This window comes from Sparus aurata, chromosome 12, assembly GCF_900880675.1.
Source record: "Sparus aurata chromosome 12, fSpaAur1.1, whole genome shotgun sequence".
NCBI lineage: Eukaryota > Metazoa > Chordata > Actinopteri > Spariformes > Sparidae > Sparus > Sparus aurata.
The window spans coordinates 2,853,751-2,874,283 of record NC_044198.1 but is presented as its reverse complement, the minus strand read 5'-3'; the positions used below and the strand labels follow the sequence as shown (position 1 = coordinate 2,874,283).

The window sequence follows — 20,533 nt, the reverse complement described above, 5'->3', positions numbered from 1 at the left end:
AAACCACTCTCTCTGCTGCCGAGTTGGGCTCTGTACTTTCTGCCATTACGTTTTTCTCTCTGCCATCTGAATCTGCCACGGTTTTTGTCGTGTCTCACTTTCAGCAGTAAGTGACGCTTGCAAGTGCGACTCCTGTGACCTGTCCCTGACCCACAGTGCGCCCACTCGCAAAGCAGTCGCTGATGTGTTTTTTTACACAGTTGAATATTTATTTTCACAATCGAATCTCCGTTTTTTTGTTTTTTTTTAGATTTGAATATATAACCGAATTTAGAATATTCGTTGACAGCCCATTCATTTTAATGAGGGTAGTCCATTTTGGCTGCGGCGGTGTGTGCTGAAAAAGTTATGACGGAGGCAACTTTTGGAAAGATGTTCTGACTACATTTGTATCTACTAGTGTACCGCTATTCACTTTTACCTCTGTTTAATCTTGTGCCCCAATTTAAAACTCACAGTAATGACATTACTGCCATTTTTAATTTGTTAATGAGGACAAAGAATCACTAGTAGGTCCAGCATGCTAGTAGAATAATCAGTGAATAAAGTGACCAGCAGGGGTGCCAAACACATCACGCATACGGACCATGGAGTGACACTCTCCACATCTCTGAAGGCATCACAAAAGCGCCACACCTTAAAAATTCAGGCATAAATAAATCCAGTGTTAGAGAAAGGAAATATTTTACCGTCGTCTTCCACCGCAGGCTTTGACGTTAACTAGCATGTTGGATATTTAGCTTGATAATTAGCTAGAGGATTAAAATGGTCACTTAGAGCAGAGTCCTGCACGGGTCACCGCATCCGACCCGTTTTCCGACAGTAGCACAAATTACATTCCGTACCCGAGCCGACCCACAATAAATTGATACCGACGCCTGAAGGAAAATTGGATGGACGCAATTTTTAAAAGTGAAAGTAAGCCAGCGTGGGGAATGGGAGTTCTGGGAGGGCGCAAGCACGTATGAATGAGCTCATATGAAATGTAAATGCTTATCATTTGTGTCGCTAATAATGACTGATGATAAGTGACGCCTTGAAAATGGCAATCGTAAAACCCGACCCGCCTCTCCAGGCGTCCGACCCGATCCGCATCTGTGTCCAACACAGTACATTATTTTTCACCTATGCAGGACTGTGACTTAGATAACTCCTGTCTTGAAACAAATAATAAAAATAGTATTTCTTTACAATATTAGATGAATCTTCATTCCAAGCCCATGCAGGGGAGTTCATGATGGCTGTGTGAGAGCATTACAACCAGAGAAAAAAAAGGAAATTCCCTAAGTAGCCTATGACATAAGTATAGATATTACAGTATGATGACCCATATGTATGTATGTGTGTATATATATATATATATATATATATATACACACACACTACTCACAATAAGTTAGGGATATTGTTATTTACATGAGTGCTTTTCCTATTTGGAATGAAAAGTAAAAGTAAAAGTTCCCTTTGATATGACTAATAATGAATGAGAAGAAACACCATTTTCATTAGTTTAATATTTATTACCCCAAAAATGTTGACAATAACAAGGATAGCCCGCAAATAACAAAAATTGACAATGTCAGTAGCGAGTGTTTCCACCATTTGCCGCAATGACAGCTTGACAGCGACGTCTCACGCTCCTCACTAGCCCCATGATGTTGTTCTAAGGCAATGCGTTCCACTCCTCCACAAGTGCTACACGCAGTTCTGCCAGGTCACGTGGGGGTGGGGTACGATCATCCAGTCTCTGCTTCAGCTGGTCCCAGACGTGCTCTATGGGGTTCAGGTCAGGGGACATTGCTGGCCATACCATATGAGGCACTCTGACTTCCTGAAGTCGAGCTGTGACAATTCTGGCACAATGTGGTGGAGCATTATCAACCATGAACAGAAAGTTGGGGGTGTGCTGGCGGAATTGGGGGATGATGATGGGTTCTATGATGTCTCTGAGGTAAGAACGTGCAGTGACTGAGCCATCTACAATAACCAAATCTGTTTTGCGCTGACTGGTGATGCCTGCCCAGACTGTTGCACCTCCTCCCCCAAAGGGAGCCCTGGGGACCATGTTGACCTCGGCGTATCGCTCACCTCGCCTTCTCCAGCAACGCTGACGAACATCATTTCTGTGCAAGGTGACCCGACACTCATCTGTGAACAGGACGGTAGACCACTGCTGCATTGTCCAGGTCACATGGTCTTGTGCCCACTGCAAACGTTCACGGCGGTGTCTTGGTGTCAGTGGAGTCACCTGCAACGGTCGTCTGGCGTTCAAGCCAAAGCGGTGGAGTCGGTTTCGAATGGTTTGTCTGGAAACCCTAGTACCCCTCACATCTCGTAACTGGGCCTGCAGCTGTGTGGCAGTTGCATAACGATGTCTGAGTGCATAGGTCCTTAGGTACTAGTCATCGTTGCGGTCTGTCACTCGTGGGGCTCCACTCCTGGGTCTGTCACGAACTCTGCCAGTAGTTCTGTGTCTTGATGCAAGTCTGCTGATGACACTTTGAGACACACCAAGTTCACGAGCAACATCTGACTGCCTGCCACCGACCCGAAGGCGCGCTATGGCCAGGTGGCGCTGCTCGTCCGTTAAGTGACGTCGTGTGTTCATGGCTGTTTGAATGATGAACTTGGAATGACTTACTGACAATACCAGCTTTTTATACCCACAGAATGTTGAAATTGATGCCACATTGAAAAGGGTTGTCTTTTAGTTTTTTGGTATTGGCCCCAATATGTAAGGCACACTGTACACAGTGAGACCATTACGTGGAAAACACAAAATGAGGTGTGTCTATCACCCCAATACAATTGCCTCCCTATCCCAAAACTCTCTGAAGTGAAACAAACACCGTATGTATGAAATCCACTGAGTCTCTCACAATATCCCTAACTTATTGCGAGTAGTGTATATGTATATATGTAACCAATATAAAAGGCAGAGGTTTCATTATTCTATAGCCATTGCATTGTGAAATCAACATTTACTCTACAACAATATGTTAAAGAAGGTATTCAGAACACATTGAGATTTGACACACAACTCAAATCCTCTTAACACATAATACAACAGGATCAATGAGGACCCCTTTCTGTTCTCATCAGGTGTTAAAAGTCAGCAGTGACGGCTCAGACAGAACCTTGCTGGCTCTGGGAGAGGCTTTCACACCAGGAAGTGACAGTAACCATTTCTGCCAGCCTACTGATGTGGCTGTAGACACGGAGACTGGGAACATCTTTGTATCTGATGGCTACTGCAATGCAAGGATACTGAAATTCTCTGCAGATGGCAAATACCTGTCTGAGTGGGGTGCAGGTAGTACTCTAACTCAACTCAGCAAACACATACAAACACACACACACACACACATACACAGGGGCTACTGTAAAAAGTGTAGGAAAATGACAACAGGTTCTCAGTCATCCAGGTCCAGGGGCAGCTGGACTTCAAGCATTGAAAACACCTCTGAAGCATCATGTATTTTGGACATTGTTTGAAAGGGGCAATGTGACATCATGTGTCTACTATGTGGCGTCAGAGGACAATCAGTAATTGCACACTAGGTTGAAGTATAAAGTAACAAACGACAGCACCATGAAAATTTTGTCTGACAGTAGTTGTCTACCAGGAACTGACTGGTAGTGCGACGTCACAGTGATTCTGTTTTACAGAAGTCAACAATATTTGGCTGTGTGAACAAACCTCAGAATTTTATGACAAATTTACCAAAACTTGTAATAAGTCAGCAAGTCTAGTTTTATAGATATTAAACATATGAAGGTAGACAGGTGGACATAGAATTTTCATGAAATACAAAATAAAAATGAGATATTGGATCATGTAAAGTCAAGATCAATTTCTCATTAATAATACTATGGACTTATTTATTTTGTTAATGGGTCAGGAAGTTTAGCAGAATATTAACCTGTAACCAGAGTACAGATGCAAAGTGATTATGTACTATAGAATGTTGTCATCATTGCAACTTTGACAGAACATTGATATTATAATGTGTAATATATATATATATATATATATATGTATAGAAGTTTATAAATAAACACTAATAGTAGGATTTTGAATATGTGCATTGATCACATGGGGCAACTGCAGCAGATGCAGTAATTTGTACATATTTTCTTAAGGAAATGCAAATATTCTAGTTTCTTTTAGAATTTACCAATTTACAAGTCGACACAATCTGCACAAATGTATTCATCTTGTCTTTTTCTTCTGACTGAAGGCTCGTCAGACAGGAGGAGACGCATACCATTCCGGATCCCCCACAGCCTGGTGTTCCTTCCAAACAAACAGGAAGTTTGTGTGGCTGACAGGGAGAATGGACGTATCCAATGCTTCATAGCCGAAACTGGAGAGTTTGTAAAGGAAGTAAAGAAAGAGGAGTTTGGAGGGGAAGTGTTTGCCATCACCTACAGCCCTGCTGGAAGTGAGTTCAATGACTAAGCTGGCCAGGGACTTTCATTACATCTCAGCCCCTTTAGTCGCACTGTATTTTTCTTGTTGCGCCGTTTTAATGCCAAACTATCCCTGAAGAACATTTTAAACATTGTGTTTTAGCTTGCCATTAAGTACATTTTACATTATTTTTTCTTTTCAGTCTCACTTTGTTTTTGGTTATAGGGGCACCTCAGCAATTTTGCACACAGTTTTCAATGTTAGGACTTGGCCTGTGAAAAGTTGTGTAATATTCCAGATGTGGGGAGGAGTTTGTTAAGCTTGAGAAAATAACTCTGATGATGTCATGACACAGTCATCACGTTATCCTGGCTTGGGTTCAGACACAATTTATAACATAAAACCTATGTTATAAACTGGAGCGGTCACATTCTGTTGAATTGCATTATTGACAACTTTCCACTTTTTCAGAAGCGTGACCAATAATGAATAGTAAAAAGTCAGGGAATGCTTACCAGGAAAATCCTTTAACAATTACGTGTGTGTGTGTGTGTGTGTGTGTGTGTGTGTGCGTGCGTGTGTGTGCATGCATGAAGATGGCTTGATCTTTGCAGTAAATGGGGACTCTCCATATTACTCAGCCCCACTCAGAGGTTTTGTGATAGATTATTCAACCAAGGATATTTTGGACACTTTCAACCCAGAGAAAAAGGTAAACTCAAACACAGATGCTCTCTCTTTTTCTCACTCTTTTTTCTGTACACTACACTCTAACACTGGTGTTCATCATTTTTGTGCGTGGATGACTTGTAACAAAGGTCCCCGGCTGGAATTGAACCGCAATGTTGCAAACCTGTGTATACTTCTTGGCTCCACTGGCCCACCAGAATACCACTCAATTAATTATCTAAGTATATCCACCTATCCTTTGCAGGGTCACAGGTTGCTGAAGCCCCTCCCAGCAGACACTGGGATGAGAGGCAGGGTATACCTTTTGACAAGTTGCCAGCAGGCACATCTCTTACGTATCTCTGGTGTATAGGCGTCACACGACACAAACAATGTTCTCAATGCTCGTGTTCATGTGTAGAGACCCTGGTGATACTACGAGCAAAGTTTCATGTTGTGTCAAGTCTTCTTAGTGTTTTAAAAATAGCGATTCTGATGCCAGCGTAAAAGTGCCCTCGCACTCCATTGAAAATTAGCTTGCCTGAAAACGAAACTACGGTACATTTTAAATGAAGGTTTGACTCATATTCAGATTCATGATTTTATTGTCCCCGAGGGGAAATTCATTTTCACAGTTCTGTTCCAGACAAAGACACCAGCACACGTGCAGCACCAGAAAAAATACATACATACATATACAGATAAACAAAAAACCACGACATCTACCGCCTGCTGTTTTGAGCTGTAATGGCAGAGGGGATGAAGCTTTTGCAGAAGCGGGTTGTTCTGCAGGACAGTTGTCTGAACCTTCAATCACCAATAAATCTTAGGTTGCTTTCTGGCGAGAGTTTCACTTTAAATGAGCACCAATGATTAATTTAGAATGAAGGTCACTGCTGCAATGAGGCTGACAAACGGGAGTCAAGATGAATCTACGTTTTAATCCAAGAGCTAAAAACGAATCTCTGTGCTCTCCTACTCTCTGTAAACAGCTCCAGATAAGAGCAGAATCTGATGTGACTCTGGGTGTTTATTTTCCAGAGGGTCTGGCTCTGCACCCAGATCTCTAGATGTTTCTGAGCATCTGCAGTGTCTATGCCCTGCTATTTCATTAAGGTCTGTTTTAAAGTCGGGCACGACAGATTTAAGATCAGATTTGGCACACACTCCTTCAGCCTGGACCATATCACACCTGCATGTGATATCAGTAAGCACATGGCGTGAGCACCACCATTGTTTCTTTGTTCTCTCCTGTCAAAGAAACAATTGGTGATCCACCATCATGAACCTGGGTCCAGCCCTTTAATCAGCCATTTTGTTTGTAGTCTTTCTTTGTCCATGCAATGGAGGCCTGGCACCATTTTGTTTTTGTTCTTCCGGCCACACATTCTCACACACACACACACACACACACACCTCTATATAGTACATGTTAGTTGGATTGTGTGTTTGTTAGAGTGTGTGTTTTCATTTTGTGTTTAAATAAAAGACCTCCTTGCTGTCTATTTAAGATGTACAAGAGTAAGAGCCAACCTCTAGTCTGTTAAGGACTCCGAAATACTTCGACCATTACAGCTGTTATGCTAAATTTGGTTTAGTTATTAAAGGGGTAGTTTGTGTTTTTTGAAGTGGGGTCATATAAAGTACATTTCTATAGTCGGTCTGTTTCCTACCGTAATCACCGATCAGCGCAGCCTCAGTTTGGAGAAGAAGAGAGCCACTCCAGCCCAGAGGCTCAGCTTTGTACTGCAGTGAACGGGGTCCAGCAAAAAGCGAAATTAACCACCTAAAACAAGGCTCACCTAAAAAAATCTATAACAGTTCAAGTGTACGTTGTATAGAGAAAATTCACACTGCTTTACATCGCCGTCAGACCGGCCTTTCTTTTGGCACTACATTTTCTCAACCGTAGAACCTCCGTATCCCTACGCAAGTTGCGCTAATGCGTAGGGATACGGAGGTTCTACGGTCTGGTAAGTTTCGTTTTTATTGAAAGTAAACCTCTTGTCCAGCAGCTGGGCCTCGCTCTGTAATTCGCCGCTCGCAAATCACCTGTTGACCAGTTGCGCTAATGCGTAGGGATACGGAGGTTCTACGGTTGAGAAAATATAGTGCCAAAAGAAAGGCCGGTCTGACGGCGATGTGAAGCGCTGTGAATTTTCTCTATACAACGTACACTTAAACTGTTATGGATTTCTTTAGGTGAGCCTTGTTTTAGGTGGTTAAATTTCACTTTTTCTCTGGACTCTTTTCACTGCAGTACAAAGCTGAGCGACTGGGCTGGAGCGGCTCTCTACTTCTCCAAACTGAGGCTGCACTGATATGTGATTACGGTAGGAACCAGATCGACTATAGATATGTACTTTATATGACCCCACTTCAAAAAACACAAACTATCCCTTTAAGTTAATCATAGTTACAAACTGACAGATTAGTACCTTTTTATGAGACTAATTTGGTGCATTGGTTATCTATTCCCTTCTTCAAGGGTGGTGCCCCGAGGTGATCTGATGTAAATTGGACATCAGTGTTGCATAAAGCACCAAAAGTTGTTTGTATGCAGACAATTGTGAATAATTGGTAACCAGTCTTTTTGGATAATGGTGAATGATGTTTTGTGACCAGTTCTATTAAAAAGAGCCATATTTTCTTTTATTTTCAGGAGTTTAAAATGCCTCACGACATAGCTGTAACCAAGGATGGCAGTGTCTTTGTTGGGGATGCAGGCAATAAATCAGTCTTCAAGTTTACCACTGAGAGTAAGCTATGACGAACATTCAGTTTAAAAAGTTCTCATGTTCAGAACCATGTCAACTGGTCTGTTGTGTGTTAATTCTGATTCACTCTTTTTTTCAAGATATTGGCGAGAATGCAGAAATCGTTATGGCAGTGTCTTTGAAAATGAATTCTCTACCTGTAATTTAAGTTTACTGTTTGTTGAACCTGTGTCCACCACTTAATTTTTTCTTTCATCTTAATTTTCCAGAGTTACATCACTCTGTCAAGAAAGGTGGAATTGAGGTTCAAGAACTTGAAGGTATGTATTGTTGAGTTTTACAATTCCAAACTAGATATTCATCATGATACTTAAAGAACTGACCAATGCTTTTGATGTTGCTATGTGCCTGTACAACAACTCAACACACACTAGTGGCTTGATGCCCATTTAAACACCATTCAGTCCCCATTAGCACAACCTGGCTAGTGTACCCTGACCATTTCTTCTGTCAATTAATGCATCCACTGTGTGCTGTGGGCATCAAATGTTGCAACACGGCTGATGTTTGTTGCATTCACAGTGTCAACTGCTAATTTCGTCCTCATTGCAGTGTGCATGGTACATAGGTGGGAGGTTTAGTCAAAAGAGGCAGTGCAAAGCTGGCTGTTGTTACTGTAGTTGCTGAAGACATCTCAACCTGTCGCAGCTCCAACAGGGCAGCAGTCTGAACAAGGTAATTAGGTCATTATTTGTAATTATGCAGCACAGGGTTGCATAATAAAATTAAGTGTTAGCATTGTTCCTTCATGCAACCACCACTGCCGTGTTCACACTTTCGCAATACCCGGGAGTAATCATAAAAAAGACACTGGGGCTGACAGCAGGCCACAAATCTGAGAATCAAGGCAATCCAAATGTGATAGTCTCTCAGCATAGGCATTGTTCACTGACTGATTCTGTTGTGAAATAAAAAATCATGTAGTGGAAACCCTGTTAATCAAAATATTCTCTCTTTGCAGAAATGGATATGTTTGTACAAACTAAGGCAATGCCAGAACATAAAAAGACAGCTGCCATCCAAGAGAAGCAAAGTGTGGCTCAGCAGCCTCAACCACAGGTGGAGGCAGAAGAGAAGAAGAGCAAGAGTGCAGCAAAGCCAATCAGAGAGCAGGGTGTTCTCCCAGCCATCATCACCACCCTGCTGCTCATTCCTCTGCTGTTAGTCATCACCATAGGAGTCTTTATCTGCTGGAGGAAAAACGGTATGTATGACAACAGGTCCAGTGCACAGAAGGTGTAAGTTCAGAGGGAAGGATAAAGAAGGATAAGTCCACATTGTTTCAAGTAAATTTAATACACTACTCATATGCCTATTCAAAGGGGTATGATCACGCTTGGTTCGTCCTGTGCAACGTGTCCACAAAAAGATCCCTTCCTAAAAAAGTTTAAATGTAAAAGATGGGGGATGAGATCCCAGTCCTCGTTCTGCACAAAATCTGTTCAGTTAAAGATCATATGACTAAGTATCTTCCAAACTTTATTTTTTTAATTGTGAAATGCTCTCTCTGCGCCTCCACAGACAGCGAGGTAGTTACATTAGCTAGTTACACACTTACTAGAAATACAAACTTTGGAAGATACGCGCTTACCTAGCTAATAAGGGGATCTCTTCAGGGCCTGAATTGACAGAAGTGACTACTATTACTATTACTGTTTCCTGTCGTCTCTTGAGCTGTTCAATGAATAAAGCTTAAAAAGACAAAAATAAATAAATAAATAAATAAAGTAAATGATGAATGTATCCAAATGTAACTGAGTAGAAGTTTTTCTTAAAATATCTACTCAATTAAGAGTTAAAGTATAAGCACTAAAGCATTAAAATTATTTTGGAAGATACAATTTTCCACCAAAATACATGTAACAGAGTAAATGTAATTCTGTACTATCCACCTCTGCTGCTGTCCAGTTTGTTGTGAAAGGTGTAAAGTGTGTGTTGAGCATGTCAGAGGGCTTTATTTCAAATTTAAGTCATATTATTCAGTACTCCATGACCAAAAGCTCCAAAACTGAGTTGATTGTTTGCACTTGCTGTTAATGTTTGTGATACAGGGGTTAGGCCTATCTTCCTGAGAAGGAATGTGAAAGGCCAATGGCATGTTATTTCTACAAGCATATTAAACTACTGAGAAAGGCCTTAGCCTTGGTGTTGGCCATGGAACAACTTAGGGTTCATGTCAGCAGTGGTAGCAAAACATTTTCAGAACACACTCCATTAGCTTTCCAGTCAAAGTGAGTAACATTAAAGAATCTGAGGCATATAATTCTGAGAGAATCTGAAGTAATTGTGATAAGACTGTGGTAAAACTTCCTCCAATACCTAAGTTGGGTTGATAGAATTACAAGATAATACCAGCTGAAGAAATTAATGACTTGTTTGCAAAACCATCCTTTATACTGTAAAAGAAGCAGCTTTATTCAAAATGCAAGTCTTATGGAATGCTACAAACAGAAAACAATGCTCTGCTCCTTGTTGTCTGTTGCAGTCGTAGTATTTGGTCAGCCTTAGCTGAATATTGCTGCATCTTCTTTGTTTGCAGACCGATGTGAGGTAAAAACTGAACCCAGCTCTGTGGGAGGGATCTTGGGAAAAATAAGAGGTAAGTCATTTATGACATTAAAATTACATAATATATAATGTGTTTCCTGCTTTTAACCCACTGTATCCTGTCTTTTATCTGAGCAGTTAATATTGACTTTAAAAGTACTTTTTTATGCCACTGCACGAGCAACAGTGGTGAACAGGTTTTTATGTTTTTGGGCTGTTCGTCTGTCTAACTCTAGATTTTAATTGTAATATACTCTAGAGGGGCTTTGTTGAACTTCTTTGTTGTGCTGGAAGTGGGTCATTCGTTTATGTTAGGAGACTCCATCCATCCATCCATTGTGAACCGCTTATCCAAAATCGGGTTGCGGGGGCAGCAGCTTCAGTAGCGAGCCCCAGACTTCCCTTTCCCCGGCCACATCGGCAAACTCTGACTTGGGAATCCCCAGGCCCCCCCAGGCCAGAGAAGAGATATAATCCCTCTACCTGTTACTGGGTCTACCCCTAGGTCTCCTCCCAGTTAGACGTGCCAGGAACACCTCCCTAGGAAGGCGCCCTGGTGGCATCCTCATCAGATGCCCGAACCATCTCAACTGGCTCCTTTCCATGCAGAGGAGCAGTGGCTCTACTCCGAGTCCCTCCCGGATGACTGAGCTTCTCACCCTATCTCTAAGGGAGACCCCAGCCATCCAAAACCCATTTCAGCCGCTTGTACCCGCAATCTCATTCTTTCGGTCATGACCCATCGCTCATGACCATAGGTGAGAGTAGGGACAAAGATTGATCGGTAGATTGAGAGCTTTGCCTTCTGGCTCAGCTCCCTTTTCATCACAACCACGCAGTAAAGTGCATGCAACACTCACCCACTGCTCCGACTCTCCGGTCAATCTCACGCCCCATTATCCCCTCAATCGTGATCAAAACCCCGAGGTATTTGAACTCCTTCACTTGGGCAAGGACACATTCCCCACCTGGAGTAGGCAATCCACTGGTTTCCTACTGACATTTAGAGGTGCTGATCCTCATCCCTGCTTCTTCACACTCAGCTGCGAACTGATCCAGTGAGCATTGTAGATCTACAGCCGCTGATGCCATCAAGACCACATCATCTGCAAAAAGCAGTGATGCGATCTTCAGGTCACCGACCTGTAACCCCTCCACACCACGACTGTGCCTCAAAATCCTGTCCATGTATACCACAAACAGGATTGGGAACAAGGCACAGCCCTGGTGGAGGCCAGCACCCACTTGGAACAAGTCCGACTTACTTCCGAGTACACGAACGCAGCTCTCGCTTTGAGAATATAGGGATTGGATGGCCCTGAGAAGGGACCCCCTCACCCCATACTCCCGCAGCACCTCCCACAGAACATCCCTGGGGACCTGGTCGTACGCCTTCTCCAGATCCACAAAACACATGTGGACTGGGAGATTGTACTCCCAGGCCCCCTCCAAGACCCCTGCCAGAGTAAAGAGCTGGTCCGCTGTTCCACGACCAGGACGGAATCCGCATTGTTCCTCTTCAATCTGAGGGTCGACAATCGGCCGGACCCTCCTTTCCAGCACCTTGGAGTAGACTTTCCCAGGCAGGCTGAGTAGTGTGATACCTCTATAATTGACAACATGTCCCTAAAGAACTCCTTCTTCAGTTGGACGGCTTCCCTGACCACCGGTGTCCACCACGGTGTCCGAGGGTTGCCGCACCTTGAGGCACCTAAGACTCTATGGCCACAGGACACAGCTGCAGCTTCAACAATGGAAGCTTTGAATATCGTCCATTCAGGTTCGATATCCCCCAGCCTCCACAGGGATGCTAGAGAAGCTCCTTCGTAGTTGGGAGTTGAAGGCTTCTCGGACAGGGGCCTCCCCCAGACGTTCCCAGCTTACCCGCACTACTCGTTTGGGCTTACCAGGTCTGTCCAGGGATTTCCCCTGCCACCGAACCCAACTCACCACCAGGTGGTGATCAGTTGACAGCTCTGCCCCTCTCTTCACCTGAGTGTCCAAAACACACAGCCGAAGATCAGATGATACAATCACAAAATCGATCATTGACCTTCGACCTAGGGTGCTCTGGTACCATGTACACTTATGAGCATCCTTGTGTTCGAACATGGTGTTCATTATAGACAGACCGTGACTAGCACAGACATCTAATAATAGAACACCACTCAGGTTCAGATCGGGGAGGCCGTTCCTCCCAGTCACGCCCCTCCAGGTATCTCCGTCATTGCTGACATGCGCATTGAAGTCTCCCAGTAAGACCATGGAGTCCCCCTCTGGAGCCCCTTGCAGGGCCCCAGCCAGGACCTCCAAGAAGTCCACATACTCCGAACTGCTGTTCGGTGCATATGCACAGACAACAGTCAGAGTTTTCCCCCCAGCCCGTAGGCGTAGGGAGGCGACCCTCTCGTCCATGGGGGTAAACTCCAACACGGCGGCGCTCAGCCGGTGACTTGTGAGTATCCCCACCAGATCCAACCGGTAACGCTCAACCTCCTGCACCAGCTCCGGCTCCTTCCCCCCAAGAAGGTGACATTCCACGTCCCCAGAGTCAGCCTCTGTTGCCCAGGTCTGGGTCGCCAAGGCCCGTCACCACCACTGCCACCCATGTGGCAGCACACCCGTCCCCAGTGGTTTCTCCTGCGGATGGTGAGTCCACGGGATGGGGAGGGAGAAGTGCCATGTGGCCCCGTGGCAGACCCGGCCACCAGGTGCTCGCTTACGGGCCCTCTGTCCGGGCCTGGCTCCGGACGTGGGCCCAGGGCTTCCTCTAGGCAGGGTCTCTAGCCTCACACCTCTATTTTTCTTGGGGTATTTTGAATTTATGATATATGTTAGGAGACTCCATTTCTAAACTAACGTGAGCTACTGTTGTTCTCTATTAGTGAGCAAAACAACACACTGCAACGAAGCACTGACAACTTTTATGAAGTCACATCCTTCAAAACAAGTCCTTCATGAAGAACTTCACAGTCAAGCAGCATTAAACCTCTTTAACATATCGTCCACAGACTTCTATAGACAACAGAGAGACGAGGAAGGTCTCATATTTGGTGTCACACTACAATCTGCTCAAATATGGCCAATAAAAAAATGATTCAAATTGTTAGATACAGCCCTCAACTTCATAGCAAACCTTGCTTTTTCAATACTAAAATAGGCCAATTCATCACTACAGCTCTCTTACCAAATTTTGATTCAACCAAGGAGAAAACTGCATCTGAACATTGATAAGCAGTGGTGAAAAGCAACCAAGCTCACTTTCAGACTTAACAATAATTAGTAACAGCCAATGACAGCTAATGACAGCTAATGATAATTATCTTTGTAAACTGTGAAAGAGACGGTCAGTGTCACCTAAAATAGAGAAGCTGCAACCTGAATGTACACCGCATGTGCAGTGTTGTGCAAGGTACTGCCAAAATGTAATGTATTGCACAATTACTAGTTACTTTCATTTGAAAGTAAGAAGTCACAGTACAATATAACTGTTTGTGTGGAGTAATGCATGCTGATTACTTGTGCATTACTTTTACCAAATAAGCACAGAAGTACAACTAGGCATTACAATACAGAAGAGGGTTATATAACGTTTCATAGCTGCTAATCAAGTTTATTCAGCAGCATCCACAGCACAGCACAAACCTGAAGGTAATATATATTGTTATTATTTATAAATATTGTTTGTGGGCTGGTTTGTCACAGAAGAAGCCAAAAACTATATTGGCTATATTGTAGCCAAGCTTTAAAAGTGGGGATTATATTTGTTAAGCTGATAACAAAATAATAAAAGGTTCTGTAGTCTGAACCAACATGGCAACTTTTTCTTCTGCTCACAACTGCAGCATGTACCCGACGGACTCTTTGTGTTAATGTATCCTCACAGTGAAAGCCAGAGACGATATATGCTGTGTAGCTGTCTTATTCACTTAAATTCACTGTGACCATTTTACTAAGAGGCTACTTAATAAACTTGCTTACAGTATACATTTATGTATAAATATAGTTTTGATAGTTAAGCTAGCACAATTTGTAGTTTATTCATTTTTTCTATTTCATTATTTCTGCTTAATAGTTGCTAAAATACTTATTTTTATATTACAAATAATTTTTTATCTCTTGTTTGATCAAGAAGAAGAAGAAAATATACTTTATACTTCTTTGCCTCATAGGTGCTAAAATTGCCACCTTGATAACATTTGCATTAAAATTTTGGCCTAGCATGGCCAATTGCCTTCTGCAGCCACCATAGCATCATGTACACGTTTAGGAGGAGGCATGGTGTGCAGGGCGTTTGAGTCTGAGTGAGATCAAAGTTTTTTTTGCAGTTCATTCCAAATCCAGTGATGGGCAATATTGTACAGCCTAATGAATGTTCTCCTCCGTGGGGAAGATCTGGCCCACCTACAATTCTGTACTGAGTTATCTCCCCAGACAGCTTAGAAACCATTCACACCTGGACTCACCTAGCCTTAGCAACCCACATGAAGGCCGGTTGTGTCAACAACTCACAAGTGGCTCTAACCAATTTGAAACTCAGAGCTCACACGTGTCCTTATCGACTCTATAAGGACACTCACACACAGAGTTTTAAAGCCTGCAACTCCCCTCCACTTAGTTAGAACTGAATAAGCCTCTTGGATGAGATGTGAAACTTCTTCAAGAAACTACAATACAGCATTTAGATTTACAATTACCTGGATGACTGAGAACCTTCATCAACAAAGTGTTTTATGATTCTTCTTCCTCTTCTTCTTCGTCTTCTATTTTTGTGAATGCGCACTGGCAGAAGTGGTGTGGTGTGGAATCCTTCCTAATAAAAGCATCCATAAACGTTTAATTACAGGTGGTAATGTGTCACTGGACATAACGTCAGTAAATTATCAAAGAAATCGTTTTAGAAACACATTACATTACTTTATTTCTGCTTAAAAGGAGAACTTCGGTCGATTCAAACATGCAGCTTCATTGCTCAAGCTACCCTTGACTTGCCAGTACCGAAGACGCGAACACATTTGGTCCAACCATTACAGAGCTCCGTGAACGGAGACTTAGCATTGACAGCTAACAGCATGGGGTCAGAACTTTACACTGGGTTTTAAGCGTCTTAACATGCTCCACATCTCACACCAAAAGCTATGCAACATAAGCAGACACCTTAGCAGACAGCACTGTAGCGTGTATGACTCAAACTGAATATAAAAGTAGTTAAAACAGTGTGTTTGTGCAAGGAGCTACTTACCTGTTTGTTGACATCCGTGTGTTCCATGTTACAGCCTGTCATGAGCCATGAGCCTTACTGTTAAGCCTGTTAAGTGCACACTAGATGGATATGCTAGTTTGGTCACTTAAAACACAGTGTAAAGTTCTGACCCCATGCTGTTAGCTGTCAATGCTAAGTCTCTGTTCATGGAGCTCTGTAATGGTTGGACCAAATGTGTTTGCGTCTTCGGTACTGGCAAGTCATGTCAAGGGTAGCTTGAGCAATGAAGCTGCATGTTTAAATCGACCGAAGTTCTCCTTTAAATGATATATAACTGTAATGCAGCACATATGTAGCACGTTACCGCTAACATTGTCTATGAACCTGAATCTGTATATTCAGACCATCTCTGTCTCAAAGCCAAGTCACCTAGAATAGCAAAATAATGTTTCACATTCACACACAAATTTCCACTTGGATATGCTGGTATTGAAGAGCCTGGCTGTCCATAAAGTGGAGTGCTGCTGCAACACAAGCATGCTGAGGTGGACAAAAAACAGAGTAAAGAAATGATCAGACAGGGGTCAGCTTTATCTGAGCCAATGTTGATCCATTAAAATATGCTCTAATCAAACCAAATGGGGTTCATGGCCAAGTTGAATATCTAAGTCAAATAACCTGCTCAGATGGTTAAGAAGGAAACATTTGCCTTTGTAGATAATCATCTGACAACTGACATCTGATGTTTTCTCTCTGGCAAGGTAAAGCCGTGGGCAGTCTGAATTTGGGGAACTTCTTTGCATCCCATAAGGGTTACAGTCGTCAGGGCTTTGACCAGCTGAGTACTGAAGGCAGTGACCAGGAGAGGAACGACGAGGACAGCAGCGACTCCGAGAATGAGGAGTACTCTGCTGTGCCGCCTCCTCAATCCTCTTCTTAGACACTCTGGGACCAGCCGCCAACCTTCTGCTTACATTGCCAAGATGTATGTTATTCATCATGTATGTATCTGTTGTATTAGCTGCCAATCTTATTGTTTATATATTTGGATATGTATTGTATATATAAATCATTTGTCAGGATTTTGACAATTTATTTAATTTAAATTTAATTTTGCCATGGCCTTGGTAACGCATCTCAAAGGTTTCCCGTTAAAAAATGTGTTTACCCCAAATCAAACTCACAGTCAGTAAATTAACTGGCACAATAACCAGGACAAATGTTTGAAATGTCTGGTGTCAGATTCAGCCCTGAAACACACAAACAGATCTGCCAATGGGTTGTGTTCCTTTAATTACATCTGTGCAGTTTTCCCTTGCTGGATTTTATTTTAATTTATAAGAAAATCAACCAAACCAACCATTCAGTAGAGGAATGGCAATTTTAGATTGGTAGTTAAATAACTCAGATGTGGTCAAATATTTCACAGTCAATTGATGTTTATGTACATTTATACTCAAAGCAACTTGAAGGGTTCAGTTTTAATGGTGGCACTATGACCAGCACAAGCAATGCTGCAACAGTTTGATATTTTCCTAATCATGTCATTCGCTCTGCTGATCTGTTTGCTTGGTGTAAAGGTGAGAATACAGGTGCAAACAGGGGGAAGCAAAGAGAGAGACCTTGGTACTGAGTGTATTGGTGTTGAGCTGAGAATAGACTTGTGAACACCACTTCTGAGCCAAAATCTTGATCAAGAAGTTGATTAAATCCATCCTGCCATCTGAAGGCAGCAGGTCATGTGTCATAAATCTGCCCCTTCTGATTGTGATGTACCAAAGCACAGTGCCACTAAGCATGGCCATTCCCATTCACCTGCTATATTGTTGATTGTGTTCTCACTGCCAAGGGGGAAACTCCAGTAATAATTGTTATCCTAAGCTACAGCAGAATTAAGACAGAAATAATGCTGGACTGTTTTTGGGGACTTTTTTCTGTTCTTTTTTTCTATTGTCCATAAGTGCAGTGCCCATTGAAAACATGCTGTTGGGCACAGATGATCTGGTAATGTGAGGGGTTTACAGATCCAGTGTTAAGTCTCCTGAACTGCTCACAGACTTATCAGGGCTGACCCAACATTATCAAACATTTCTGATATTTCCAATTTCCAAATCTAATGATTACAGCAGTTCTTTCAGATCCAGACCATAACAACCAATGAGAGAGACACCCCGTGAGGCTAATGTTGGCTAGCACACTGCTGTTGACAGAAACCTGAAATCTCACCTCCAGTTCTCACTGAAGAATAGAAAACCTGTGTTGACCAGGTTTTTCTCTCATCCAGACTCATTTTACCCTCTGCTTGTGTTTTATCTTACTGCAAGTGTGTTCTATAGCAAGTAGTAACCACCAGGCTCATCTCCATTTTGTTTTAGTCTGCTTCTCCATGAGATCATGTGAGAGATGAGAGAGCATGTGTGCCCAGCTCAAGCCACGCCCCTGCTGCTGCACGGAGCTGGGTTTGCTGTTTATTCTAAATGCTTTAATGCTGAGCCTGTTGCATGTCCAAATTGAAACGAATCTCACCCTGCACTCCCATAGCAACAAACCTGTCAAGTGTGAAGTGGACTGGATGAACAGTTCTCAGTATGCGGGAGACGGACAGACAGATTCCTTACTATATCTGTATTATCTCTGCACACCGTCCATCTGTAGCTGCAGATTTGTGGAGCTATGTTCACATCATCCTGCTCTTGTACCTTTCAGATGATAGTATAATTTCCTGGGGGAAGCATTCACAATTTGTTGAGCTATTGATGTCATGACAAACTGTTTTTGTCTGACTGGTTTCAGAGCAATGAGATCAGCAGAGTTTGTGGCTGAGCGTGTATTAGTAATTGCTACACCTTCTATCTTCATCTTTCCCCAGCTCGTTAGGCTGTCTCTAACTGATTCTGAGTTAAGCTTAGGAACTTTTCACCACTTTGGTTAGTCAGATGTGGCTGTCTGCATGGTGGAATGGATATTGTATTACATAAGTGTAGCCTGATAGCCGATAGCAAAGCTGCGCTACTCTCCGTCTGCCTACATGCAGTTTTCATGGTGTTAAATTTGATTGTGTAATCGTAAGAGGTACACAGAGTCCTTCCCAAGAACTGCCATTCTGTGCTGGTCACTGTGCTTGTTCCGTTGAAACAGAGCCAAAAAACAACTGAAGAACAGCTGTTGCCAGCTGCCTGTTTATTCAACAGTTCAGTGTTTGTATTCTCTTCAGTCAGAACTGTTTTTGAACAGGGGTTGTATGGACATTTCGCTGCCTGAGTAAGACTTCAATTAAGCAGGATTAGGTACTGAAATTTCAAAGATGAATAGTTTCACAGCACTGATAAAGTATACAGAATATACACTTTAGCTTAAATTGGAAGGTGGTTTTTTCCTTGACTTACATTCATTCACTATTCAATATTGTAAAGCTACACACAAAGCATTATTTCAACATGATTATTTGGTCCATGTTTTTAGTTCAGTAGCACTTCAGTTGTAATTTTGTGCCTTTTTACTTTTACTGTGTTTTGCCTTCCTTTAGCAACTGCCATTACGAAACATGATGAAACTGCTGCTGCTAGTAGAGCTTGTACTATGTTATTGTACTATGATCTCTCTTCCAAGTGAAACGAAATTGATATTATTACTTATATATGTAATATTTATGTGTGTATGCATGTGTGTGTATGTGAGCAATGCCAGTTGGACATTGTTCAGCAGCCAAGTCTCAAGCACTGTAACTTTATTCCATCAAACTCATTTACTTCAGAAAATACAAAGAAAGAGCATGAATTGAGAAAAGGTTGCTACGTACATCTTACGTGTTGTAACTGAATGGAACTGCATCCATCTACACATTTTTAGCTCCTTACAAGTAATATACACTATATATTTTGCTCTCCATTCTTAGATGCATGCTGTACTCTTTTGGATTGTTTGAGCAGTGAACCGTATCGCTGTTTGCTGTGGACTCACCGTATATGTCTACTGCATCGCCTAATATTCTGTTAAGAAAAATTATAATTAACATTTTTAGTCCAAATTCCAATCCTAATGCTTTTTATACTGTGTCCCTCCTGACACTCTTTCTAATCCAGCATTCATATTATCCAACATCATAAAGTTCCTGGTCATTTGTGTCCTTGTATCAAAACTAATTAGGGAACTGGCTCAGCAAAATGTAGGTGACATTAATGTCAATTTCCCAAATTCTAACATTCCTCAATTCATGCTCAGATTTTCTGTACTTGTACTGAGTACATTGCTTGAGATTTTACTTAAAATTAAAGATTATTAATTGATCACATTGGATTTGATCAGTTACTAATCAAGAGTAGAATGAATGGAAACTGAGAATGTGGTAGGGGAAATGTTCACTTAAACCTTAAGCACTGTTCATAGTTAGATAATAAGATAGTTTGTAAAATCCGGTGGCAACAGTAAAAGTTTTGTGTAGCCCAAAATAACAAAAAGCTAACTCAAAGAACACACCTCATAAAGGTACACAGACATTGAGGAAACACAAGATGGTGGGATCAAGAGTATGTTTGTCCGGTTCTGTTGAATTCTATATTCTCAGGTTTCATTTCATTTTCCTAATCTTACATTCCCCATGTAATTCCGTCCACTCCATCTCTGACTTTCATTGGGAATTTTTGGTTCTGTCTATATCCTCAGTTTGCCATCAAGTTTAAATGAATGATATTCTTAATGGCATGCCTTTTGAAATGTATTTTTGATGTTGCCGTCACATGTGGGATATCCAGTATTTATTGTGACACACTGGTTTTGCTGCAAGAGTACTATTTTCAGTAACTATGTTATTTGTGTAATAAAGTGTCTGCAAAGCATCCAAGTGTCATGGATTTTAATACAACAGCCTGTTAATCCATGTATCCCCGTCTCAATCGATTTCCTATCCTCAGATGAAAATCGGAA

The 20,533-nt window shown here is 42.2% G+C and overlaps 1 protein-coding gene across 2 annotated transcripts in view; it reads left to right on the top strand.

The window, feature by feature from the left end:
• The window catches only part of pam (peptidylglycine alpha-amidating monooxygenase), a 75,502-nt gene extending 55,057 nt beyond the window's left edge, over nucleotides 1-20,445 (top strand). For both annotated transcript variants that reach the window (XM_030435636.1, XM_030435635.1), the window contains 8 exons: nucleotides 3,103-3,313; nucleotides 4,242-4,445; nucleotides 5,011-5,126; nucleotides 7,746-7,842; nucleotides 8,070-8,120; nucleotides 8,822-9,064; nucleotides 10,400-10,459; nucleotides 16,372-20,445. In XM_030435636.1, the coding sequence (XP_030291496.1) occupies nucleotides 3,103-3,313; nucleotides 4,242-4,445; nucleotides 5,011-5,126; nucleotides 7,746-7,842; nucleotides 8,070-8,120; nucleotides 8,822-9,064; nucleotides 10,400-10,459; nucleotides 16,372-16,550 (1,161 nt within the window). In that variant the 3' untranslated portion in view covers nucleotides 16,551-20,445. The remainder of the gene's footprint in view (nucleotides 1-3,102; nucleotides 3,314-4,241; nucleotides 4,446-5,010; nucleotides 5,127-7,745; nucleotides 7,843-8,069; nucleotides 8,121-8,821; nucleotides 9,065-10,399; nucleotides 10,460-16,371) is intronic.
• The last annotated feature ends 88 nt before the right edge of the window (nucleotides 20,446-20,533 follow it).